General features: G+C 42.6%; 1 protein-coding gene across 1 annotated transcript in view; it reads right to left on the minus strand.

Moving 5' to 3' along the window:
- The window catches only part of TRANK1 (tetratricopeptide repeat and ankyrin repeat containing 1), an 81,605-nt gene extending 59,087 nt beyond the window's left edge, over positions 1-22,518 (minus strand). Inside the window, exons 1-8 of the mRNA XM_018557795.1 lie at positions 22,513-22,518; positions 17,328-17,368; positions 15,714-15,845; positions 12,471-12,597; positions 10,905-11,055; positions 7,091-7,206; positions 6,130-6,216; positions 4,059-4,196 (exon numbers count right to left, since the gene is read on the minus strand). Of these exons, the coding sequence (XP_018413297.1) occupies positions 4,059-4,196; positions 6,130-6,216; positions 7,091-7,206; positions 10,905-11,055; positions 12,471-12,597; positions 15,714-15,845; positions 17,328-17,368; positions 22,513-22,518 (798 nt within the window). The remainder of the gene's footprint in view (positions 1-4,058; positions 4,197-6,129; positions 6,217-7,090; positions 7,207-10,904; positions 11,056-12,470; positions 12,598-15,713; positions 15,846-17,327; positions 17,369-22,512) is intronic.
- Positions 22,519-26,021: the final 3,503 nt, after the last annotated feature.

A 26,021-nucleotide genomic window follows, 5' to 3' on the forward strand; every position in this document is an offset into this window, starting at 1 on the left:
ATATAAAATATATATCGTTTTATGGAACGTAAGGGCAAACACTGTAGGTGAGCAGCTATTTCGAGCTCTGTAATGCTGGTATCCTTAGCATTATTTATTTAACCTTTTTTAATTGAATAGTGACTGTCAATTTGGTTGTCAGTTTAACTGTTTTCCCATCTCCACTTTCACACGTCGTACGAATCTGTCACAGCTCAGGTGAGCGGTAGTGCCTCTGGAATTTATAACACACTACTGCAGTGTAGAGCTGCAGCTAACGATTATTTTCAAAATCGATTAGTTAGCCGATTATTAAGTTCGATTAATCGGTTAATCGGATAAACACTTAAAAAAAAAAAAATGGCTCCATTGATGGACTACTAGTTTGTATTGAGATTGTAGTCCATCACAGGAGCAAGCTTGGAGCGGTGGAAAAAAATAGTGTGGTGTGCAATATAGTGAAAAGGAAAGTGTAAAATTATACAGCAATGAATGCAGAATGGCACCGGCTATAGAGGACTACAAAGCCCAGCAATAGTACATTATACAGCGCAATGCAGAATATCACAAGCTATAGAGGACTACAACAAATTCCAGCAATAGTACATTATAGCTGGTGGTATTCTGCATTGCGCTGTATAATGTATTATTGCTGGGATTTGTAGTCCTCTATACAGTGCAGAATATCACCAGCTATATAGGAATACAACAAATCCAAGCAATACATTATACATACAGTGTATAATGTATTGCTGGATGTGTATTCCCATGTATAATATACAGCACAATGTACCATCAGCTATAGAGGAATACAAATCCCAGCAATACATTATAGCGCACCATGTGTGGGAAAGTGCAGTCTTCCAGCAACGTGCTTCTGAGATCGGACCTGTCTATCAGCAGCTGTCATCCCCCCACACCTGCTCCTCCTTACTACATCTCCCCGCGTCCCTGTGCCGATCGTGGATGTGGGCGGGCGGTGAGTGTGAGGCGGGGAGGAGGTGCGGCGTGAAGAGCGTGGATGTGGGCGGGTCTGGCAGCGGCGAGCGTGAGGCGGGGAAGAGGTGCGGCGCGCAGCGTGTTTGGAGCCGTGAACAGGGCCAACTGATCAGAAGACGATTAATCGATTATTGAAAAAGTTGACAACTTTTTCAATAATCGATTATAATCGATTATGTCGATTAGCTGTTGCAGCCCTACTGCAGTGTGCAGTTGTTTTAGCTCCAATGTCCAGCTGCGGCTGAAGAGTGTGGCAGGGCTTACTCCCTCCCCACTCTGCTGTATGCAGTAATTTTAGCTCCGAGGTTCGGCCATGGCCTTAGATTCTGACTGAACTTAGTCCCTCACCACTTTCCTGTCACTTCGCAGAGAGCACCAGCTACACTGACAAATGATTGGAAGAATTTCACTCTTGCGGTCATGTGATTGGCTCCAGTGTATATTGGGAGGAGTCTCACCCAGTGGAGGGAGGTATAACATCTACGGATTGGCAGAGCTACAAGTTAAACCGATTGGTGGAGGTCAGGTTGGTGATTGGCTGTAAACATGTCTCATATGATTGGCCAATTAGATAGTTTTAAGGCATGAGGAAAGTGGCGATGGACAGGCTCTGATAAAGGGAGCGTGGACCCAAAAAGGCATTAAGCAAGAGGAGGCTAGGAGGATGGAGAGGACTACATGCCATTGCCGGTCTCATCCCTCTCTCTCCAGCAGCCTCATGTGCAGAGTTACATCTTATCCCCTATCCCTGCACTCTTCCATTGCGAGTAGGCTTTTATTGTTCTTATACATTAATTTATAATAAAGGTTAATGCACAGGAGTTATTTACCAAATGAGATATTTCTTCCAAAACGAGGCATTTATCTCACAATTTAGACTTCGTTTTTTCTATTTTTATATATGTCATTTTTCCAAAATAAAAAAAAGGCACATAAGTGCAGTCATTTGCACCTAAAACATTAAAAACCAGCCAAGGTGTAAAAAACGCTTTTTATTTGGTCCCATTCCTGCCTTCAGGATAGCATTCTTCTCCTAGCTATCCTCATTTGGATGAACTTCTATTGCAGTAATGTGTTCTCAAAGACTTCCATTGCCTCTAATTGGATTTTTTGAACACTTTCATTCTGCCACAACACGACAGACTGCAAATACCAACTGCCTCAGCCAGGTGAAAATTACCGCATACTAGAGGTGCATTGAAATGGCATTTTCAGAGCGAAACTGTAACTAAGAAAATTTGTCAGGCCGAAACAAAAAAAAAGTTCTAACTTTAAAAAAAAAAATGTTTTAAAGATTTTAATAATTTTTTTCACTATACGGTCGGGGGCATTGGGAAAATATCAGGGGTCTAAACATACCCCTGATATTTCCCTTTTGAAATAGAAAGAGAGATTGGGGACACAGATACAAAGTTTTCAATCTCTTTTTCTGCAGCACCTGCCATGCAGGAGACCATCAGAGATGCTTTCAGTAGACCATCACAGCTAAAATATAAAGCTCCAGTCATATGCTCCACATGCTCTTTTAGCAAATGATCTACTGCTGCAGTGGAGAGACCTCTATTAACCCTTTCGCTGCCAATCCCTCTGGTACGCTTTACACCTCAGCTGGCCACACCATTTTTGCAATTTTTCCCATTGTTTTTATTTTCAACGGCTGCGTTGCTAGGGTTTGTAAAAGACCCCCCAAACCATATATTTTCTAAAAGCTCAGGCCTGGTAGAATAAAAAGAGGGTGCTACTAAATTTGTAGGCCCTGCAATAATTGCGCAAATGTTTATCAAATCAATATTAAAAAAAAAAAATTCAGAATAAAGCTAAAAGATTAAAAAAAAACTGTATTAAGTTAAATAACAAAATATTTGACAATTTTAAATTGCGCCGAAACAGTAAAAAAACTGAAGAAACGCAGAACTGTAAATAAGGGACTTATGTTAAAAATTGTTTTTTTGCGCTGTTTGTGTTGTGATAAAATGATAAAGGGGTACATTTAATTGCAACACAGGTATCACAACACACGGCAATGCGTCACAATGCTTTGCCACAGTTAAATTAATGTTATTTTTAAAGTTAAAAAAAAAATCAAGCACTGCGATGCGTTCTAACAATGTGCATGGCGTACACCACAATATGGTGCACGTGTATGTTATGTGTGTGTGGGGAAGGGGGGGTTGTGTTTTAATTTTTTTGTAAAGCACTGCGCAAACTGTTGGCGCTATATAAATACTATGTAATAATAATAATAATTTATTTATTATTTTTTTACAAAATGTATTTGTTTTAAAAATTTCTTTTACTCTTGGGGGGGCTTTGGAGGAACATTTCCCTTTTGAAATAGAAAAAAAAATTGAGGACACAGAGTCCTCAATTTCTTTTTCTGCAGCCTCTGTTCTCAATGAATAGACAGCACTTAGTACAGAGGCTTCCCATTCATTCAGAAACTGTTGATAGTAAAAAAGCCTCTGTAGTGAGTGCTTCTCCCCATTGAAAAAGTAATGAATGAACAGGAAGTGATGTAAAGCACTTCCTGCTCATTCATAACTGGGGACAAATAGTACTATGTGTCCCCAGTTATTTACACACATTGGAGTGATCAGATGCCCACTCCAGTGTTTGCTCTGCACAGAGGATCGGTAAATATCACAGATATTTACCGATCCTCCGCTTAGCCACATACACAGCCGTTATCATCCTGAAACTGACAGGATTACAGCGGCTCAACTCTCCTCCACGCTGGGCTGCTCTCATGCCACTCGATCATCGTGATTGAATGCCTCGCTCCTCTGCCCCCGCCATTTCTAGTCGGATCCCCGCTGCTTCAGCCCATACAAGCTGGGGAGTGCAGCGGGGATCCATGGAGACACAGATCCCTGCCTGGAGCGGCTCCAGGCAGGGGAAGAGGCTGAAGATGACGTGCCGGAGAGGAGCCTGGAATTTTGGTTAATAGCTGTCATCAGCGGCTATTAATTTAAAGAGGACCTTTGGGGGAACCATTCCAATAAAAGTTCATGGTCGCTGAAAGCTAAATGGCTTACTGATGTGGCAGGGTAGGAACATTTTTGTTCCGCCACAAGACTTACGTTAGTGGTAGGGAAAGGGTTAAAGGGTTTAGACAATTCTGCATTGGTTTGACAAATTAAAGTCACGGCCAGGACAGGGCAAAGGTCAAGGCCCCCTCCAGCGAGATTGGAAGTTTCCAACTGCTCATCGGTAGAGTCCTTGAATACAAAAACATCCATGATTAGCAAAGTCGCCCTATTAAGGTGGGCCACCGATGGATCTACAGCAAGGGTAGAAAAAATCCTTCTTAAACAGGAACAAGTTTAGTAAGCATTGGGAGGGAGGGTGTCAAAGGCATGTTGTGTTTCCAATCCCCATAAAGGAAGATCTTGAGTAGCGGGAGCAATGGGAAGGTCTTTGCAGCTTTAGGGTCTCTAAAATATCCAAGACTGGAGACACTAGGTGATCCTCTAGTTTGAGAGTGGTGCACAACAAATCAACAACTCTGAAATAATGGCAGAATACTATGACTCCTCAAGTATAATCTCATAGGGTAAAGATTAGAGCTTATAGCCTCTGAATTCAGAGCTGACCAGGGATGGGATGAATTGTGCCAGTTTTATTATAGTAGAGACCCCAGCTGACAAGGCAAGGGACTTGACCACATTCAGTGGGGGCTAGGGAGGACTCAGCGGATAACAGGATTCCATGTTGCAGGCATCAGCACCTTCAGAAAGCAAGGAACAAGCAGTCCCAAAACTGTTCAAGGAGTGTAAGCTTGGGTCAACTGTTGCAGTTAGACTGTCCCCTCTGTGTCTAGAAACAAACATGTTACAACCACATGGTAAGGCAACTTAACCTTAGGGTAAAAGGCAAGACCTCAAGTACTCATGAAACCCAGACAGCTGGCAGCAAGTAAGAGTTGTATGACCTAAGGTGACCAGTTGCTGTAAGCGGGCAGCAGGAACAAACCGAAACTTGGAGTTGCAGGTGGCTTATTTGCAAGCAGCAGAAGAAACGGGGAGATGCTTCCTCAATGCTGTATGATGGGAAATAGAGCAGAGCACACACAGCACTCTACCCAGCGCATGACATTAGCGCTCAGTTTCACAGCGTTAAGTCCTTCTGTGCTTAAAACTGATGGGAAATGGGGAACATAAAGGCGCCCAGAAACCTATGCAGATAGCTTCCTGAGAGGCCAAGTGACGGAGTGCGGCTTCAAAGATTGGGCAAGCACAGAGGCAATGTCAGCGGCTCTTTTCACTTCTGTATTTGGGGAACCCCCCCCAATTTATATGTTTGTTATGGGTTGCCCTTCATCATAAAAAAAAAATCGTTGTTTCATTGAAGAATGATTATACATAGGACAGCTTCTATTGCTTGTGTAGCGTACTGGAAGTGTGGAGATCAGGAACAAACTGAGGGACAAGACTGAGAAACACTACATTAACATACAATGTCTTGTAATCAAAATTAACTATGGCAAACACAGCTTTTCTGCCTCCTAATAAACATTGAATAGCAAGTGACAACCAAATAGAAGTTTTTAGTCCTGGTTTTCAGAAAAGAGCATTTGTAAATGTAAGCTGCAATGTTTAATTATTTTTTATATTGCTATATGAATGGGAACACGTAGCGAATACTAAGTAGGTGCTATCCCAGTTTGGCTGCAAACGTGGAAATACACTTTATGTGGAACCTAGTGCTCCGCACTTTATGTGGAGCCTAGTTACATTGGATAGCTACAATAGTAAACGCCAGCTCTAGCAGCAATGTAGAGAAGAATCTTGATAAGGAAAAATGAAGAAAAAGTGGCAGAAAAAAATAGGTTAGTCCTTTAACAGCAGAGCTGAAAAAAAGACATATATCCTCCTAGTACACTGGCAAATAACAAGGTATGCTGGTAGTAAGAGGGATTCTTTTTTGCTTATGAGTGGCCAGTCCTTCTGTGGGCAGCAGTATAACCCCAAAGGTGAAAGACTTCCTGCATCCATCAATGGACGACAAAAAAACAATACAAAAAAAAATATTTTATGTTTACATTTTAAATCAGAAAAGGATGACCCCAACTGGTTGTCATGATAGATTACACACACACAAACACTGTATACAAACGTATCTACCGTGCATTGTGGTGTTCATATACTATACCTTAAAGATGCCCGCCAGCGATATTTTATTCAAGTCTTTAATATCATTAGGAAGTCTGACTTGCGTTGTCATTAGAAGAAAGCAGGACTAGAAAATTAAACAAAGTATTAAATTAGCAATGTGCAATATAGACATTAATATTAGACGTTGTAGGTTAAAGTAATTCGCAAGAGATACTGCAACTAAAAAAGGGACCTTGAAGTAAAAAGCAAGATCAGTTTAATACATCAGGGCCCACAACTCATAATCAATTACCACACTAAAATAAAAAACAAATCCAGAGTGGGAATCTTCTAGGTAAAGGTGATGTCACAATACCTTGTAGATCCCAATCTCCTGACAAGATACTCCTGCACTTTGTAGTCTTCTTGTGAGATCAGGGGTACTTAATATTCTCTGGAATCTTGCCAAAAGGATTGGGACAACACCCTCTGCTCTGCAGGAGCCAGAGGTAATTAACGTTTTACCCGGCACTAAAGTATTAGGAAGAGCTTGCTTTTTAGTGTTATGATGGAATTACAGGTTGTTTAGCATGATAAACAAATTATAGTAAAGAATAAAAAACATAGAAGCATATGCTTTATAATTTCATCTCATCTGATTACTGGTATAAGCACTAACAACTTATTAATACGATGTCTCTGCCCTCCACTTAATGGAAGAAGGACAGTAAGAAACCACCACAGTATTCTCCCAATTTTATATAGGCATGAAGTCTATAACATGTACAATCAAAAGTAATCTGTTTCATCTCCATATGACTACTAGAATACTACCACAAAAAACAAACATGCTGGGAGAGGTTTTGTATGGGTTAGCCCACATTTTTTTGGTTTACCAGTGTCCAATCCTACTGTAGGCAGCTGTATAACCCGACACTCTCTGAATTCCTAGGATTCTCAGTGGACGAATAAGAAAAGCTCATTTAAAAACTTTAAGAAGCCTTAAAAAAAAGCCTTACCTTATACATGTTTTCTTTCACAAGTTTAGCAATTAGCATTTTCCAGACATCCCTGCCAAATCCTTCCCTCAAGATAGCATTATATGCATCTCTAAAACCAACGTGATCTCCACCATCTGTTAAAAAATATAAAAAGAGTTAATAAGACAGGTTTTTTCTCATCTATAAAAATAGTTTCTTGGAGTAGATTACAGGACACCTATTTATCCACTGGGTTATGCAGCTACCTTCAGGCGATTGGACAGTGGAAAAGAAAGCAGAGCTGCTTGACAGCCCTAAATAGTTTTGTAGCAAGCAGTACAGAGTGTATCACAGAATACAAAGTCGAGGGTCCTGTGATGTACTCCCAGAAACAGATTTTACAGGTAAGACAAAAATACTGAATGGTATTCGGTGTATGGCACTGCAATCCCAACAATACTACCTTAATAATAAAGCACTTGAGCACTTTTTTAAACACAACACAAATACTGGTTTCTTGATTGTACATCACAGGACATAGACAGATAAATTCTTTAACCACTAGCACATTCCAAATCAGTCCAACAAAGGAGCGAGCAACATAGCAACAACTGCTAACAGGCCGAGATTCAAAAACAAGGAACAATACTAGAAACAGAGGCATGTTAAAATTCAAAGGGCTGCCGAAGGACAATCCAACAAAACAATTGCATCCGTAGAGGTCTGAATGTCCACCTTGCAAAATTTGACAAAGTGTACACAGGGGACCAGGTAGCAGCCTGAGCAGGTACAAATTTGGGAAAAGCCTGATGCTGAAAGACCCATGAACCACTAAAATTTCTGGTAGTCGGAAATGGAGGCAATTTCCTCTTCAGTTCGTAGGTCTGAATGAGGATTCAACAAAGACCTAGCAAATGTAGAGAGGGAGACTGGTTACCCCATATGGAGACCCTTAGGAATGAATGACAAACAGAGTCAGAATTGCTAATGGAAGCTGTTCTGCTGTAAAGTGGTAAACTCTAACCGCCCGAATCCCATCTAAACAGTCGAGGGAAACTTCTAAGAATGTTTCAACACAGCTATTGTGGTAGCCAGGCAGCCGCGTTCTCTAACACACACAATGTACATTAAAGGGTAAGTTAATTTTCCCTGGTAATTTGGGGAAATGGAATTCTCCAAAATCTGGCCCCCTCTTCCCCCCGGTTTTACTTACCTTTTGATGAATGATCCTTTCCCTTTGTGGGGAGGGTGTACTATCTGTACCCCATACTGCCATCCAATGCAGCCCTGCGCCATGGATTTTGAATTTCGCTTGTACCTGACCTCGCTGACCAATGATAAGCGCTTCTTAGCACAGTTAATTACGGTTTTCGTTGAAATTATTTTTTGTATCACAACAAGTAGATTGTCATGAGGGACAAATAGATTGGGCCCCCCGCTTTAGCACTTGGACAAGTCTTTTTTTTTTTTAAATGTTCACACCCCTGCACTTACACTTTCGAAAACTTAGCAATAGCCATAGTTACAATTACAACTATCCCTAAGATTTTGAAGATACTAACATATATAGAAAAGAGTCAGAACTATGGATTAAATTTACTTAGATCTGAAGTAATGAACCCAAAGTCACTCAGCTCAGAACTTGAATCTCATCATTACCTTACATGGGAATCAAATTGACTCCCAGCATCTCACAACAAAACAATATGACTAGAAGGGGTAAATATATGGTGTATATCAGGGGTAGGCAAAGTCTGTCCCTGCAACTGTGGGACAACAACAAATCCCATTAGGCACTGTATTCTGACAGCTACAGGCATGACCTCCATAGGCAGTTTCACAATGGGATTTGTAGTTCACCACAACTGGAGAGCCAGAGTTTGCCTACACCTGCTGTATATAGTCTCTCTCAGATGGGGACGATAAACACAATAAAGATTTAATTTAGCTACATAAGCTAATATACCTCAGTAATGTAGTTTCTGGTTGCTTGCGAGTTACTATTATTAATAGTAGGGATGCACCGATACCAGTTTTTCGGTATCGAATAAGAGTATAGATATTTCTTTTAGGCACTCGCGGATACCAAAAGTCCCATTAAGGAATTACATCCCATGTAATGACTCGACGACCAGCTTCCTGATTAGCCGGAATGCCGTCTACATGCTCCCTCGTCACCAGGCGGTGGGTAAAGACTCGCTTCCTGACTGGTCAGCTTCCTGATCAATCAGGAACCGGGCAGCAAGTGATTACATTGCACCTGGCTTCCTGATTGGCTGGGAGGTCGGCTCCATGCTACCTCGTCATGAGGTGGCGAGGGAACACAGAGCCAGCTTTCTGGCCAATCAGGGAGCCGGGGGGCGGGTAATGACTCGCTGCCTGGCTTCCTGATTTGCCAGCTTCCCGACCAATCATGTAGCTGGGTGGCGAGTCATTACCCGCCACCCGGCTTCCTGATTGGCCAGGAAGCCAGCTCCATGCTCCCTGGTGATGAAGCAGCATGGAGCCAGTTTCTCGTCCAATCAGGAAGTGGAGTGCCGTGTAATGACTCGCCGTCTGGCTTTCTAATGCTGAAAGTTTCGGGATAGGCATCGGGAGCATTTGGGCAAGTATGAGTACTTGCCCAAATACTCGGTATTGGTGCATACCCACAAAATAGGTTTAACTAATGCCATTCCCCATACTGTACCATACCATAACATAAACTCGGTATTGACTTCATATTAGCATTGAAGTGCAGTAATCAAAAGAAAATTAAGACAAATAGACACACTGAAAACAAATTAAGACAAATAGGCACACAATAGTTTCCAGGATAATACATGCCGCAGATCAGTGAGTACACAGGGGATTTTTTTTTCTGGTTAGATGAGAGTTCTGGTTAGTTGAATGTTGGATAACAGAGAGATTACTGTATTTCAGTTCCTTTTCACTGAAAAGTCCAACAAATGAGCTTTAAACTTTCCAATCCTGTACCCTTAAATTTATTTGGGACTCCAGGGCATGCAGGTTTCCCAAAGCAAACACAGCCTGAGTAGAAAAGTTAGCCCCTGCCAGCATGCTGCAGGAAAGGAACTTGGCTCTCTGTGTAGAAGCAGTTGTCTTTTTGCAGAGGCCTGACACACCCTCTGATGAGTTATAGTTAGAGCTCACCAGTTAGCAGGGAGCATGAGCTTTGCTGATTGCAGCGCTATAGGTCTGATTAATTCAGAGGCACGTTGGACCTCTGCAGAGAAGCTGCTAATTACATATAGAGAGCAGCATTCTAGCAGGGGACAGACTTTTCTTTTTAGGCTTTAAGACTTTGAAACACCTTTTGTTCTGATGTACCTGGAATGTGCTTAACCGATTTCCACCTGTTAATTTAACTGAGCTTTAGATTTCTCTGTTCAACCAATCGTTTGCATTACATATTATAACTGTGATGCAAGCTAAGGAACTTATGATTCATTACACAGTTGGGCTAAAAAAAAAAAAAATATCTTAAAGCTCTCGATAACCTACAGGCAGTAAAGCATGTATGATAGGGGAAATCTTCCCGATTACCAAAGGCAATCATGTAACTTTCGGGATCAACATTGTATTATAATATTGCCTACAAAACTTAGTAGCCATTTATATTTCATGTACTGAGAAAAACACCCATATCCAGCCTAAATCTGATCACCTTTAGATGGATAAGCGTTGACACTTTAGTAGCCTGGAAAATATCAACAATATAAAACAGAGTTCAGAATCTTTATTTAAAAATGTTGTTGGTGTTCTTAGCATTATGTTCTCATAATTTACTGTGCTCAACTATTCACAGTGCAAAAACAGACATACAATCCAAGGTGAAAGGTAAATGCAATACCTTCAAAAGTCTTGAAGATGCCATGCAGAAACTCGGCTACATCTCTGGATTCATCACTGCCTTGAAGGTTCATAAGGCCATTCATAAACATAACCAAGGCAACATGTGTATTACCTAACATCAGCAAACAATGCCCAGCACGGAAATAGGCCTGTAATGGTAACAGTAGTTATCCACATTATCACAAAAATGTGTAGACCCACATATAAAATAAACATAAGCAAAACCCCCTTAGTATACATGAGCAAAAGTAATAGTGAGTCATATCCCAAAAAATAAAAATCCTCCCCCCACATCAGCTACCTAGATGGAAAAGAAAAATATCAACAAAAAATGTCCTGTAAAAGAAGAGGCGTTCTTCACTTTGCAACTGATGTATGCTGTCCCAAAAATCTGTCATGACGGGGGACTTTCCAAAGACATGTCGTACATGTCATGGCAGTCAAGAAATAAAAAAAAAAGAAGCAGCAGCTCACACCTAAGGGCCCAGTGACATTGTATATATATATATATATATATATATATATACACACATACACACAGACACTTTATTGAAATGTCATAAAGTGGCATTTTATTTATTGTATGTCATACCTGAGCAGCCCACGGGCATCCTGTAAAGCACTGTAGTAGCCACAGCTGCTACAGTGATGACAGCGATTTTACGGGTCCTGGTAATGTTCTGAGAGAAATCCCCTAAGCTCTGAAAAAATACAGGGGGTTGCTCACTCACTGTAGCGGCCATTCTGAATATTTTTATCAATGAATACAAGGTATGTTCTGATTGGACTCTGGCAGGGGGGGAATGTGGGGGGTTTGGGTGGTGAGAGGGATGACATTGGTCCCCCCCTCACCCAATCAGAGAATACCTTGTATTAATCGTTAACAGCACTAGACCTTCTCTAACTGGCTGCAAAGGGAGCAACCCCGTGTTTTTCAGAGCAGGACCTGGAAGATCACTGTCAACACTGTAGAAGCTCCGGCTACTACAATGCTTTACAGGATCCCAGTGGGCCGCTCAGATATGATATATGCATAATTACATTGGACCCAGCAGGACCAGATTAAGTATAGATAATAGGTTACACCTGGTGCTTAGCTTAAAGGTGCCCATACACCTTACGATTATCGGACGAAACTTTTCGTCCGATGATCGAACCGTCGTACGATTATCGTACGACGGCCCCATCCTGCCCCGATTATCGAAAGATTAAATCAGCGGTAGTTAAAAAAAACCACCTGGACGACTTGCGGTAATTGACCGCAATTATTTTCGTTTGCGCATGCGCAGTGTTAATCGTACGACTTTTGACGGACGGAAACACCACCAACCATGCGAACATCGTACGATCTAGCAAAGTTTTCAAACATGCTTGACCGTCAAAAGTCGTACGATTGTACAGTACTATCGGTCGGGCACTGCTATGCACACATACGATTATCGGACGAAAAGTCGAAAATCGTCCGATAATCGTAAGGTGTATGGGCACCTTTAGGCTGGTTGTACTGCCTGAGCATTTTACAATTCTTTTGACAATCCATAACAAGAAAATCAGGAAAACTTACCTTAGCAAAGTGAGGAATAAACGTAAAGCTCTGTGTTGCAGATAAATATGCATCTTCCCATTTTCCAAGCTTGAACAAGGCATTAGCACGATTATTCCACAGTATTGCCACTTCTTTACTGTAATCACTGAAAGAATCAAATTTATTAAAAGTATATTTTATGGATCAGTCCATTGCTGACTGGATCCTATACCCACATCTCCAATATATCTGAAATATGTGGGAGCAACACACATGGAAAAAAAATGGGAGCAACACACATGGAGTCTACTTAGAACCAATTAACCACTTGCTGACCGGGGTGTTAAAACCCCCTTCCTTTCCAGGCCATTTTTTAGTATTCAGCGCGTGGTACTTTGACTGACATTTATTCCGTCATGCAACGCTGTACTGAAATCAGTTTATACCATTTTTTGGGGACAGATAGAGCTTTCTTTTGGTGGTATTTAATCAGCACTGGGGGGTTTTATTTTTTTACTATAGTAAGGAAAATTTACAGAAAATAAAAAAAAAAAAAAACTGTTTTCCCTATATTCAATTATAAAACAACTAATATTACCAACTTTTTTGGTAAAATATAAAAGATGGGGGTCACGTTGGGTAAATAGACACCAAACATGTCAAGCCTTAAAATTGTGCACCCCCGCGAAACCTCATAAAACTAGAAAACCCAAAATTGGCCATAGGCAACACTTTAAAAGCTTTTACCACTCATCAGGTTAGTGTTATCAGTGATTGATGGCCCTAAAATTATTGTAACATGTGTTGTCGTTTTCACGCATTGGTGCACTTGTGCATAAACGTGGGGGTGGGGGACTTTAAGTTTCTGGTTTCTTTTTTTTTTTTACATTTTTTTATATGTTATATTATTTTTTTCTAACTTTCTTTACACTTAATGTTATTGCTATAACAGGGGGCTAACAATCCCCCTATGTGATAGCATAGGCACGCTGACAGGTCCTCTTTATGGAGACATTAGGGGTCTCCAAGACCCCTAAATGTCACCTGGGGACTCCCAAAGTAGCTGATGAAGCAGAGATTTGCTTCACCAGCTTCTTCTCTGGCTATAGCAGCCAGACAAATGACAGATGAATGCCGAAGTGATCACTTCTGCATTCAGACGTCGGAGGGAGATCAGCAAGGAGGAAGATGCTGAACTCCCTCCCATCTTCCTCCTGACACCCACCCGAGCCGCAGAGGACAGTGGAGCCTGGGATTGAAGGTGAGGGTGCAGGAGGGGAGGCAGCACTGCAGGAGGTGCAGGGCAGCATGTACATGCAATCAGACAGCTATAGAGCCGCCGATCGCTTGTATCTGTAACAGCCGGTAACGGCTGTTTGCATTAGACAGTTTTTTTCAGCCCTTTGTACAGCGACCCGACAATGGGAGACTGCCGTCCGGCCGTTTTTTTACAACTGCAATTTTAAAATGCAAGCAGTTAAAGAGCACCAGGAGTTATGAAGTAAGCAGTGTAATGCAGTGAAAAAGGACAGAAGGGTAAATTTGTGCTTGTCACCAAACTCATCACGTGAGTGAAATGTAATGGTACAGATAAAGTATTTACTTATTCTTAGGAGATGGGTTTACCAAGGAAGGCAGGGCTTACAGTGCAACTCCAGCCAATATTTTCTTACTTTTAAATAGAGTGGAAAAGGTTAAAAGTAGGGATGCACAGATACCGAATATTTGGGCGAGTACTCGTACTCGCCCAAATGATCCGATGCCAAGCCCGATACTTCCTGTATCAGGTAGCCAGGCAGCGCGTCGTTACACGCTGCCCGGTTTCCTGATTGGCCAGGAAGCGGCTCCATGCTCTCTCGTCACTTGTGATGAGAGAGCATGAAGCCAGCTTCCCAGCGAATCAGGAAGCCGGGCAGCGTGTAATGATGCACTGCCCGGCTTCCTGATTGTTTGGGAAGCTGGCCAATCAGGAAGCCGGGCGCTGTTTAATGATGCGCCCGGTATTCTGATTTGCCGGGAAGCCAGCTTCATGCTCCCTCGTCATCTCATGACGAGGGAGCATGGAGCCGGCCTCCCAGCCAATCAGGAACGCTGTGTCATTACACGGCGCCCGGCTGTCATTAATTTGGCCAGCAAGCCGACTCCATGCTTTCGCGTAAATAAAAATAGTGATTAGAAGCATGGGACGGCTTTCTTGTTAATCAGGAAGCCAGGTGGCGAGTCATTACACGCCACCTGGCTTCCTGAATGGGACTTCCGGTACTCGGTAATTGGTATCAGCGAGTACCGAAAAAAAATATTGGTACTCCTACTGGGTACCAAAATACCGGTATTGGTGCATCCCTAGTTAAAAGCACTGTTAGGTTTGTATTAGTATCTGTTTGTACTAGTGTCTACATGTCCCCATTCAAAAGTTCCTAACTTCCTGTTCTATTGACAGAAAGTAAAGATAAACTCCCCATGGACACAAATAAAAACTAGATATAGGTTGTGTAACAGGGTGCCTGTAATACCTGCCAGGTTGGCAGGAAAAGTGATTGACGGAAGATACATTCCTCCACGGATTCTCAGATTTATCATCTAGGGCAGTGGTGGCAAACCAGCTGTTCCAAAACTACAAATCCCAACATGCATCTGCCTCTGGCAGTTATGTCTGTGGCTGTCAGAGCCTTGCAATGCCTCATGGGACTTGTAGTTCCAAAACAGCTGGAGTGCCAAGGTTCCCCACCACTGATCTAGGGTAATGCCAGCAGAGATCTGGAGGTAAAGAAAAATAGCTCTTTACCTTGTATTGGTAAAATAAGTTCTGGGGCTGGTTTTACTAGGAGTCTGATAGAGCTCTGGATGGGACAGACTCCTAATTCCGTGGACCGTAGTTTGGTGAGGACTGCACAGGTCACCAGATCGTAGAAGCGATCTGGCGGCAGCTGAGCCGCCACAATCGCTTCTACTGTAAAGCCAGCTGCCAGCTCTACAAAACAGAACAGACTCCTGGCGGGAGACTGTTTAACCCCTTCAGACTTCATGACGGGATTATCCCGTCATGGGTTGTGAAGGGGTTAGAGTGGCGGTATAAAGAACTAAACTGAATCTGATGCAAGTGTCGGTAAAGCTCCCGAACTAGCGAGAGGACTTTGGTGTGAACAAGCCCTTAAAATCCATAAATCCCCTGTGAAGTCATCCGAGATTATAGTATCAAAATATCACAGGTCAACAATGGAGCAGTTAGCTTATACATATTTAAACAAGGACACCAAATGAAATTATAACTGACACACTTACCCAAACGGCAATATATGCGACATAGCACCGAGGGCATGTTGATACTTCTCAAGTGCTTGTATGTAATGACCAGTTTTAAAAAACTCATTTCCTTTAGCTTTCAACTCATTTGCAGAAAATAAATACTCCTGCCTGCAACAAAAGAAAAATACACTTAAAGGGAATGGATTTGATTCATCTTCTTTATTATTTCCAGTGTTAAAAAACAAATAAGTTTTATTATATCACATGCAATTTCTTACAATGCAATTGTAGAACCTCCTTTAGATACAGTATATCAACAGCTTTGTGGTGTTTACTGATTGAAAACTTTAATGGAATGGTTAGGTAGGCCATCGCAAATTACCTAGTTTTAATACATTTAAATGTACAATTTGACTGTACACATCACATTTACAAGGGTGGGGAAATCCTATCGCCCAGGAAATGCAGTTCCAGGCACCTGGCTGGTGTTTTTTACCCCTACATTAAGCCCTGCTGCAGGCATGCAGGGTTAAATGTAGAGCGGGGCAGTCGCCACTCGTTTTGTACAAGTGGTCTGGGTGGCTGTACAGCCACCCACATCACTTGTAGCATTCTGCTCGTCGTCTCGCCCGCCAGCCACCCACCCTCCACGGTCCGTCGCCCCCACCGTTAGCCCCTGTGTGATAGCATTAAAGTTAAGTGAAAAAAAGTTACAAAAAATAAACTAAATAAAAAAACATTAAAAAGTGATAAAAAGTAAGAAAAAATATATAAATTACAAAAAATGAAAACCAACCTTGCTGCCCCCGCCATCTGCATGTGAATAGACGCACACATAGGGCATTGTGTGTGTGAATGCTGGTATTGTGGTAGCCAGGCAGCAGCTCTCTCTAACACACATAATGTGCATTAAAGGGTAAGTTCACTTTCCCCTAGTAATAAGAAAATATGGAATTACTCGCTCAAATCTGGCCCCCTCTCCCCCTTACTGCTCTAGTTACCTTCCGGGGAACGGTCCTTCCCCTCCACCGGTACGGGTGTACTATCTGTACTGCCGTCCAGCACAACCCTACGCTTTGGATTATGAAAGTTGCAAGCACTCATTGGTCAGTGCTGTCAGGTGACAGCACTGACCAATGAGAAGCACAGTTAAATACGGTTTTGTTTAAAATCATTTTTTGTATCACGACAAGTAGGCTGTCATGAGGGACAAGTAGATTTGGCCCCCGCTTTAGTCCTTGGACAAATTGTTTTTAAAAAAATATTTCCACACTCCTGCATTTAGATCTACAAGGGCATTGATTAACGTGTTGTCAAGCATTTCCTCACATTATGTAGTTTTAGTAAATCTGAAGGCAATTGTACAGATATTTTTACAATCAGACTGTAACATGTTAGGCCAGCTTAAGAGTGACTGTAAAAAAATTATAACATGTATTGCCAGCTAAAGAGGGGAGACTCGCATTTGCACCCCCATAGAACCAACTTTAAAGTTTGGTTCTGCTCACAGACAAGTGCATCTTGCCTTCCATCTGTTTTTGAAAACAAAAAGAATACTCCTACTTCACTAAACTCATAGAGATTTTATGAATGTACCGCACATATGACATCTTCATTTCTTAAAGAACCAGCCAAAGCAATATTACCTACCCATTGTGGCCGTTTATGTTGTTCATTGCAGCTGGTCTAGTCTAGATGACAAAAAGAAAATAACAGCTTGAAAAAGAAGTAAATATTTTTTTAGAAGAAGTCTTTTTCTTTTTTTAACAATGAAATTAAGAGCAAGATTTTAACAGCCATGCCATGAATGCAAGTCTACAGAAGGTTTCTGTAATTGTGACAAAACCAAAGAGAGGTGGGGGGTAACTGATAGACCATAAGTACAATATAAATACAATGTAACTACATTCCAGCAGGTGTAGGGTTTGTTCACACCAATTGTGGTGCGTTACAGTTACAATTGTAGCTGCGCGATCGGACATGTTAACTTTTGAGGTTTTCTTTACTTGTCAATGGAGCTGGTTCTTAAAAACAAAACAAAAATCCTGCTGGCACTGTTTGGACAAACTGACTCCTAAATTCCATATTAATTTGTCCACCCTGGTGTAAAGTGTCTAAACTGCCATTTACATGCAACAACAATTCACCTCCAGGTACCTATAGGTAGATTTTAAACAGCAATCACCTCCGGGTACCTGTAAGTAAATTTGCAACAGAAATCTCCTCCAGGTATCTATAAGTAGATTTGCAACAGCAATCACCTCCAGGTACCTGTAAGTATATTTGCAAATGCAATCACCTCCGGGTACCTGTAAGTTGATTTGCAACAGCAATCACCTCCAGGTACCTGTAAGTAGATTTGCAACAGCAATCACCTCCGGGTACCTGTAAGTAGATTTCCAACAGAAATCTCCTCCAGGTATCTATAAGTAGACTTGCAACAGCAATCACCTCAAGGTACCAACAAGTAGATTTGCAACAGCAATCACCTCCAGGTAACTAAGTAGATTTGAAATAGCAATCACTTTCAGGTACCTATAAGAAGATTTGCAACATCAATCGCCTCCAGGTAACTATAAGTAGATTTGAAACAGTTAGCACCTCTGGGTATCTATAAATTGATTTTCAACAGCAATCACCTCCAGGCACCTATAAGTAGATTTGCAACACCAATCACCTCCAGGTACCTATAAGTAGCTTTAGGTTTATTTTAACAGTTTTCAAAAATAACCACCTCCCTCGCAATCCATTAACAAAGGAGACTTCTTACTCTTATCCAAACTTGACTAGTATGCTGAGGAGCTGCTCACCTCTAAGATGGGGAAATCGGCAGCATAAATGAACACAACAGGTCAAGGCGCCCTCTCTTTGTGAAATACATTTATTGTTAAAGTGTATAAGGGTACCAAAGCCAGGTACTAACAATCCAAAACAAATCATAAACTTTATCTTGTCTACAAACCCCAGCTGGATGACCCCCCAGTGGTTGTAAAGTTGTCGGCCCCAGCTCACAATGCAGTATGAATGCAATGGCTATCAGGCCAGGAACAAGCAGCGATTAAGGACCTGTTCACACCATGGCCGTGTGTTAATCGCACGGTTCCAGTGGAATGGGTGGAGTGAAGCTTCCCTTTAAAATTGAAATCCAGGCAAACAGCTACACCCACCTATCAAATACATAAACTAGAACGCTTTACCTAAGGATTTTTATTTCCGTCCTTTCGGTCCTGGAATTCACACAGCTCTGCCCCACAGCACAGCCCTGGCAAAGCAAAGATGACCCAATTTTTGAAAGGACTTGTGTTTCCTTTCTTTTTGGTTGTTACAGCGTCTATTGAAAGCTGAACTCCAGGCATATAAAAGACTCAAATTCAATAAATGTGTTTCTTTAAATGGAAGCAGTGAAAGTACCTGAGTTTGAAATAACAGCCCCTTGAAGTATCAGGCTAGGGAAGTGAGAAGCAGCACAAGGTGCCAATCAGTTGTGCAGTATAAGTAAAAGCTAAATTTAGCTTGGTATCAGTCTCTTGCAGTACCTGTACAGCAGAGCTCAGACTAGGGAAGTGAGAAGCAGAACAAGGTGCCAATCAGTTGTTCAGTATAAGTACCTACATTTAGCTTGGTATCAGTCTCTTGCAGTACCTGTACAGCAGAGCTCAGACTAGGGAAGTGAGAAGCAGAACAAGGTGCCAATCAGTTGTTCAGTATAAGTACCTACATTTAGCTTGGTATCAGTCTCTTGCAGTACCTGTACAGCAGAGCTCAGACTAGGGAAGTGAGAAGCAGAACAAGGTGCCAATCAGTTGTTCAGTATAAGTACCTACATTTAGCTTGGTATCAGTCTCTTGCAGTACCTGTACAGCAGAGCTCAGACTAGGGAAGTGAGAAGCAGAACAAGGCACCAAGTAGTTGTGCAAGGAGTATGCTGACAGGAAAAGAAGAACAAAGATTCCTGCTGCTGCTTCTCCATTCACTCTCCAGTGACAGTCTGGGGGAAGGACATGACCTGCAGCAGAGGAAAATCAGGTCTGCCAGACTGTGTTTCTTTAAAGCACCCATCAGCACGCCAAGGCTAAAAGGTGCCCATACACCTTACAATTTATCTGCAGATTTTCTGTGGTCAGATGGAAAAAGTGCAACAGATTGACCCAGGTGGAGATTCCTCCATCCACACAGTTAAGTGTAGATGGAGGAATCTGTTGCACCTTTTCCATCTGACCACAGAAAATCTGCAGATAATTGTAAGGTGTATGGCCAGCTTAACACTGAAGGGCGCTTAAAAGGTGTTAGGAAAGCTGTTCATAGTTTGTCAAATGCTTTGTAAATGCTTTCTGATGCCCCTCAGGCTAGTATTTAGAGACAACAATCAAACAACCATTTGCTTAGGGCTTATGCACCCTCGCAACCTTGACAAGCATACTGCCAACTTCAACAAAGTAAGTCAAAATACAAAGAAATGTTGCATCAGGCCTCATACACACGGGCAGAAACAAAACAAAACAAAAAAAGGCAGTTTCATCTTTTTATACGTCTCTGAACAAAGCTCTATTTCAGCCAAGTGTCCATGAACATTGTGTATCTAGATCACTATTTTAGAGCAGTGTTCAGGGACATAAAAAAAAAAAAAAAAGCAAATAGTTCCGGTTGCCCCAGAAGCCCCATGGCAATCCGGCCCAGCTACAATCAGGCAGAGGTGACCGTCTAACCAGGCAATTGGCCGCCTGATTAGAGAGCCGCGTTTGCTGTGCCCCCAGCTGCCAGAAGACTCTCCAGACCCCTGGAGCCTGCACTGGTCACCTGAGACCCCCACTGCCCACCTGAGAGCTTCAATGACCACCTGAGAAACCACATTGACCCCCTTGAGCCTGCAATCGCCACATGAGAGCAGGAAAACAAGCTCAGGACTCCCACTGATTCTGCATTACGGTGAGTTGTACAAATACGTCATGTATTACAATGTAATAATAATAGAAATAAAGTGCACAATAAATGCGCTTGAATCATTTCCAAACAATCACCCCTCACCGCCTTCCCTGGTCCGTGACATTTTCTTCCACGAAACCAGCGCTAAAAAGGTTGGGGACCAGTGATCTAGCCCAGTGGTAAGCGGGCCACGGTAAAATTATTAAACGTTGACCGGTCCGCGGCGATAAAAAGGTTGGGGAGCACTGATCTAGCCAATAGAATAAGTATATGCATATGCATGCGAGTAATGCATCTTTTTACGCTGGATTTTTCTGCTAGTTTCTTCGAGTGTGCATGGGCCCTTATTGTGTGATCCAGCTCTTAAGATGTGATTGTTTTCATCAAGGGCTGGGCAGCCTTGGCACTTCATCTGTGGTGAAACTAAGTTTCCTTTACGCCTCTGGGAGTCATGCCTGTGGCTGTCAGACTCTTGCAATGCCTCAGAGGACTTGTAGTTCCACAACTGTTGGAGTGCCGAGGTTGCCCACCTGTTTTGAAACAGAACTCCGGGCAAATAAAATCTTAACCCTTGCAGTGGGGCTACACCAGCGCTATAAGGGTTAAGTGCTCGTTTGGTCTAGGGAGCTAAACTAACAGTTTAACTAACTTACCTGAACCACAATCCTGGCTGGCTATTAGACCACTCCCTTCACCTTCGCTCATCCTTTTCTCCTGTGATGGAATGTCCCTTGTATAGAATGTGATGACTCACTGGACCTTAGACCGCTGGAGCGGAGGGGAAACAAGGCTGAAAGGAGTGGTCTAACAGCCAGCCGGGATCATGGTTCAGGTGAGTATAACTTTATTTTAGCTCCCTAGACAAAATGAGCACTTAACCCTTACAGTGTGGGGGTAGCCCAACAGCAAAGGTTAAGATTTAGTTTGCCTGCAGTTCTGCTTAAATGATAAACTTTTATAAGTATTTAAAGCCGCATATTAAATATGAGAAAAAATGATTTAAAAATACAATTTCTTTTTTTTAAATCTAGCCACAGATAAAAAAAAACTATAATCCAATTACAATCTATTGATTAACTAACAGAAAATGGACATAACCATTCACAGCTGCTAACATTTTAAATACATTTATACAGACCCTAAGCCCTGATTTACAACTCAAAGCTCCAAAACACTCAACAACCTAAATCCTATGCTTTTGAACTGTGCCTGCTCATATATGAGCACTCGGGCACCTGTAGCTCAAAAAGGTACATGAGCCCCTTCTGAAGCAGAATAGTGTTTTTGGCCCCATAGACAGTGGCGGAACTACCAGGGTCGCAGAGGTCGCGACCGGGCCCTGGAGTTCGGCCACTTGGAGGGGGCCCAGGACAGGAGGAATGGGCCCCTGGTGACCGCTGATTACCAGTCCCGGGACCTCTTCCTCCCGTCCTGGGCCCTACATGCTTCACGCTGCTCCCCTCATCTTGTTCTGGGCGCAGCGTGAACCATCATCAAGCCGGGCAGCAGCCAATGAGAGGGAGCGGTGTAATCCCCGCCCCCTCATCACACAGAACTGCCGCCGAGTGCCGAATAGAGCTGCTGCGGACACGAAGGGGGAGACAGGGAGCTGGAAGTATCAAGGAAGGTGACATGGGGTCCGGGAGCGGAACGGAATGAAGGGTGAGATAATGGGGAGATGAAAGAGGACAGTGGTTTGTTTTTTTCTTTCCGTGTCTAAATTTTGTTTAAAAAAAAAAATCTAATGTGTTTCTTCTTGGGGGCGGCGGCCCTTCATGGATTCTTGCATGGGGCCCTGAGGTCACTAGTTACGCCACTGCCCATAGACTTCAATAGATTGTAATCTAAACACAAGAAAAACACAGACAAATTAGTGTTTTTTAAGACTAAACAGCCTTCTCCTAGTACCTACCAACATCTTGAGATTTTTGTTGTACAACGCCATTAACCTGTCAATTTTCACCCAACTAGACAAAAATTTTCTAGCCTGCTTGAAAGACAAAAATCTGCCAGTTGTACAGTAATTGCAGTTGTGCACAGCCCATTAACTTGCTGATTTTCGTCCGAAAATGTGATCGCAGACAAAAATCCCCAGGTAATTGTAAGTTGTATGGCCACTTTTAGGCTACTTTCAGGGGGCCCAACGTTGATTATACGGTCAGGTTGTAATGTGTTGCAGTAAAATCTTCGGAAAGAAATACATTACAATGCCATCAAGATAAATGTACTAAACACTGCTGGAACTTATTCAAAAGTCAAATATCACTTTAAAAAATAACAATATACAAAAATCAATAGTGAGTAATGTGCCCAAAACAGAACAAGCTGAAATACGGAACAGCTGGCAACTATTTGGTATAAGCAAGTTATCACAAAGAATATATTTTCTGTAAATTAAACTGAGTTTACAGAGCTCAGAGAATACGTATAGTTTTATACAATCCTTACATATAAAAGAATACAAAATGTAGTGCAGCTAATCCACATACTACAAATAATGGTTTTCATATCGTTAATGCAAATAGTGAAATACAGCACAGTACCTCTCCCCCAGAAAAACAACAACATCCTCCAACAGGACTGTCGAATTTCGACTTCTTCTTTCCAGCTGCAATAGAACTATTTCCTTATTGACAGAGCTATATAAACCCTCCTCACAGTTTCATCCTTGTGATGTCAGAACACGGAATAACAAAGTGTCCACGTTTCAGTTTCATTTTCTCATAAACAAAACCTTTCAGCTGAGCCAAATCATAGTTAACTCATTCCATCACCGGTATTGAATTCAGCCAACTTGCAAAACTGAAATCAAACACATCATTGCTGTAAAAAGTAATTTCTTCACAAGCATAGTTAGGACTTTGACATCCAACCTGTACAAAATAATGACAGCTGGTTGAAGCCGCCACTGTACGAGTGTGTATACAAATGACAGCGTAAGCCTCTGTACACGGCGGTAGGCGTAGCTGGTCTACATTGGAGGATATGTCTACAGCTCGATACAGAAGCATGTGCTGTCATTGGTATATGTACCTGTACATCTGCGGCTTCAGCCAGCCTGCCATTGATTTGTAAAGGCTGGGTGCACACAGCAAAACAGTGCGTCGGTCACTCCTAGCCAAATATGCCAGGATGTGTCTGCAACCCCCCCTGCCAATCCCTGCACTGGCTTCCAATAGCCCAAAGGAGACAATTCAAAATATTAACGACTTACAAAGCCATCCACAACTCTGCCCCCGGCTATATCTCAAACCTTGTCTTAAAATATCACCCTAACCGTCCCCTCCGCTCTTCAAAAGACCTCCTGCTTTCCAGCTCTCGTCAACTCCTCCCATGCTTGCCTCCAGGACTTCTATAGTTTCTCCCGTCCTCTGGAACTCTTTACGCCAACCTGTCCGACTATCTTCCACTCTGACTGCCTTTAGGCCCTTGGTTCTCAACTGGTGAGTCGTGACCCAAAAGTGGGTCGCGACCCCGTGTTCAGTGGGTCACTGCATGTCTTCCACTTTTCTAGTTTTGAGGCTGCTTAGCCTCCCCATAGTGCAGCACCGTCCATTCTTACACCGAGCAGCCATTCAAAATATGCTGCCCGGCGCTGAGTGTTGACTTGTCGAGGTGGGGTGGGCTGGGGGTATGGCTGCAAGGGAGTTCCACCCATACATGCATGGCTTACAGCTCCCTCGCATGTCCTGTAGAGGTGCCTGGACTGAAGCGACATCACATTCTGCCTCCCGGAACCTCTACAGAGCGCGCATAGGAGCTGTACAAGCAATGCACATAAGTGTAACAACTCTGCTATGCAAGCCTAGGCAGTTGGACTTCATGGACTAATGTCTTTATTCAACCTCAAATACTATGTAAATACTATGATGCAGTGGTGTGAGTAGAGAGGACCTCTGTGAAAGTACTGCCCCAATGGCTGAATGGGAGGCGTCGACCTCCAGCACATAGTGGTGTAGAGGATCGGGGATCTTGAGAATGGGGGCAGTCACGAATCGATCTTTCAAGGTTTCGAAAGCTCGTTGAGCCTCTGCCTCCCAACAGTATCTGGTCTTTGAACTGGTCAGCTTAGTCAGTGGTTTGACCACTGCAGAAAAGTTAGAAATACATTTCCTGTAGAAATTTGCGAAACCTAGAAAACGCTGAAGCGCTCTTCTGGTATGTGGAACAGGCCAGTTCTTGATACACTCTACCTTTGACTGGTCCATGTGGATACCTTTTGGGGATATGACGTATCCCAGGAAAGGTATAGTGTCGGTCTCAAAGACACATTTCTCAAGTTTGGCGTATAGTCTGTGGGCCCTCAGTCTGGACAGAATCCATCTGACATGCTTTCGATGGTCTTGAATATTCTCTGAATAGACGAGAATATCGTCGAGGTATATCACTACACACACGTCTAATAGATCCCTGAAAATGTCGTTAATAAAACATTGAAACGTTGCGGGTGCATTCCACAATCCAAAAGGCATCACAGTATATTCGAAAAGGCCGTACCTTGTTCTGAAAGCGGTCTTCCACTCATCACCCGACCTCATGCGGATGAGGTTATATGCTCCCCTCAGGTCCAGTTTAGTAAAAACCTTGGAAGTTTGTAGACGTTCAATCAGTTCGGGAATCAAAGGAAGAGGGTATCGGTTTTTGGTAGTGATGTTGTTTAAGCTGCGGTAATCGATGATGGGTCGCAGGCTCTTATCTTTGTTCCGTACAAAGAACATGCCTGCTCCCAATGTGAGGTAGAGGGTCGGATGAACCCTTTCTGGAGATTCTCGTTTAGGTATTGCTTGAGGTGCTCCAATTCGGGTTGAGAGAGAGGGTATATCCTCCCAGTAGGTAGGCTGCTGCCTTGAATCAGATCAATCGGGCAGTCATATGACCGGTGTGGAGGTAAGGTTTCTGCCATCTTCTTGCTAAATACGTCTGAAAATTCCTTGTAGTGTACCGGTAGGGACTGACAGGAAAGCTGTAAGAGAGGAGTGAACGGAAAACAAGTCTGTCTGCAGTACTCCGAATCTAGGCAAAAACTGTTTAACCTCCAGCAAATAGATGGTTTGTGGGTTCTCAGCCAAGGAAGACCCAGAATGACAGGGAATGTCGATGACGCGATCAGGTCAAATGAAAGCCATTCCGTGTGATTCTGGGGCCCATTGACCAGAAGAGGCTGGGTCTGATAAATAATCGGTCCGGAGGTTAAGGTAGAACCATCGACAAAACTGACAGAGACAGGGGTTGCTTTTTTGCAATAAGGAATTTTATTACGGTGTACAAGTTGAGCATCGATAAAATTCCCGCTTGCTCCTGTGTCCACCATGGCTTCAACGTTGACCCTTTGGTGTTCCCACTGTAATATAAGGGAAAGATATAAGTAATGTTGAGGAAGGTAAGGAGTAGATTTGTTCGTTAAGAGGTGGTCTCGTCTTA

The sequence above is a fragment of the Nanorana parkeri genome, unplaced genomic scaffold (genome assembly GCF_000935625.1).
Source record: "Nanorana parkeri isolate BGI_ZX_2015 unplaced genomic scaffold, ASM93562v1 scaffold304, whole genome shotgun sequence".
Taxonomy (NCBI): domain Eukaryota; kingdom Metazoa; phylum Chordata; class Amphibia; order Anura; family Dicroglossidae; genus Nanorana; species Nanorana parkeri.